Here is a 671-nt window from a genome sequence, read left to right on the forward strand (position 1 = left end):
ACGTGTAATTTGAATCATTAAATGCAGATGTGCAGACAGTTATGCGTAAAATCAATGGTCTTACAAAAATGTGTTGTATATATTTTTATTACACTGCAGGAAGTAATTAAGAATATATATACAATATGTGATTTTATTAAAACTAGAGGTTACAAATCATGTTCCAAAGCGTAATGTACAATGTCGGGTAAAGCACAAGCCAATAGTTCGCAATCAACAAGCGAGTCGCAACCGAAATCCTCGTTATCACGTATCACTTTAGCAGCATAATCCCAATCAATGGTTTTTGACTCGTAACATACGCCGGTGATGTTATTCTGTTGTAAAATCTTTACAAACCTTTTAAACTTTGTGTCAACAAGATGTGTATTCTCACAAAGCCATCCATACATATGGTCAATACATTGTTCATAAACAAATAACCTATCCAATGTTTTTCGTTTAACATATAAAATATTGCCGAATAGAGTTAGTTTCAGAACTTTAGCATTCTGTATTTTATCACTTTTGATTGACAAGTCGCGAATCCAAAACGGCGAAGTTTCAGCCTGTTGCAGGAGTCGATCGAAGTCTGTGCGTTTGTGCATAATCTCCTTCCAGATTTGATGTGGTAATATCATGTGATTGCCGCGATTGTCACCAAGAATAATTTCCACGCAAGACACAGGTCC

The 671-nt window shown here is 35.6% G+C and overlaps 1 protein-coding gene across 1 annotated transcript in view; it reads right to left on the reverse strand.

The window, feature by feature from the left end:
* Positions 1-132: 132 nt before the first annotated feature.
* LOC116853520 overlaps positions 133-671 on the reverse strand; it is a 1,298-nt gene continuing 759 nt past the window's right edge. Inside the window, exon 2 of the mRNA XM_032834649.1 lies at positions 133-339. Within this exon, the coding sequence (XP_032690540.1) occupies positions 150-339 (190 nt within the window). The 3' untranslated portion in view covers positions 133-149. The remainder of the gene's footprint in view (positions 340-671) is intronic.

The sequence above is a fragment of the Odontomachus brunneus genome, unplaced genomic scaffold, assembly GCF_010583005.1.
Source record: "Odontomachus brunneus isolate Ranch 3 - 2012 unplaced genomic scaffold, Obru_v1 Obru_scaffold_344, whole genome shotgun sequence".
NCBI classification, from domain to species: domain Eukaryota; kingdom Metazoa; phylum Arthropoda; class Insecta; order Hymenoptera; family Formicidae; genus Odontomachus; species Odontomachus brunneus.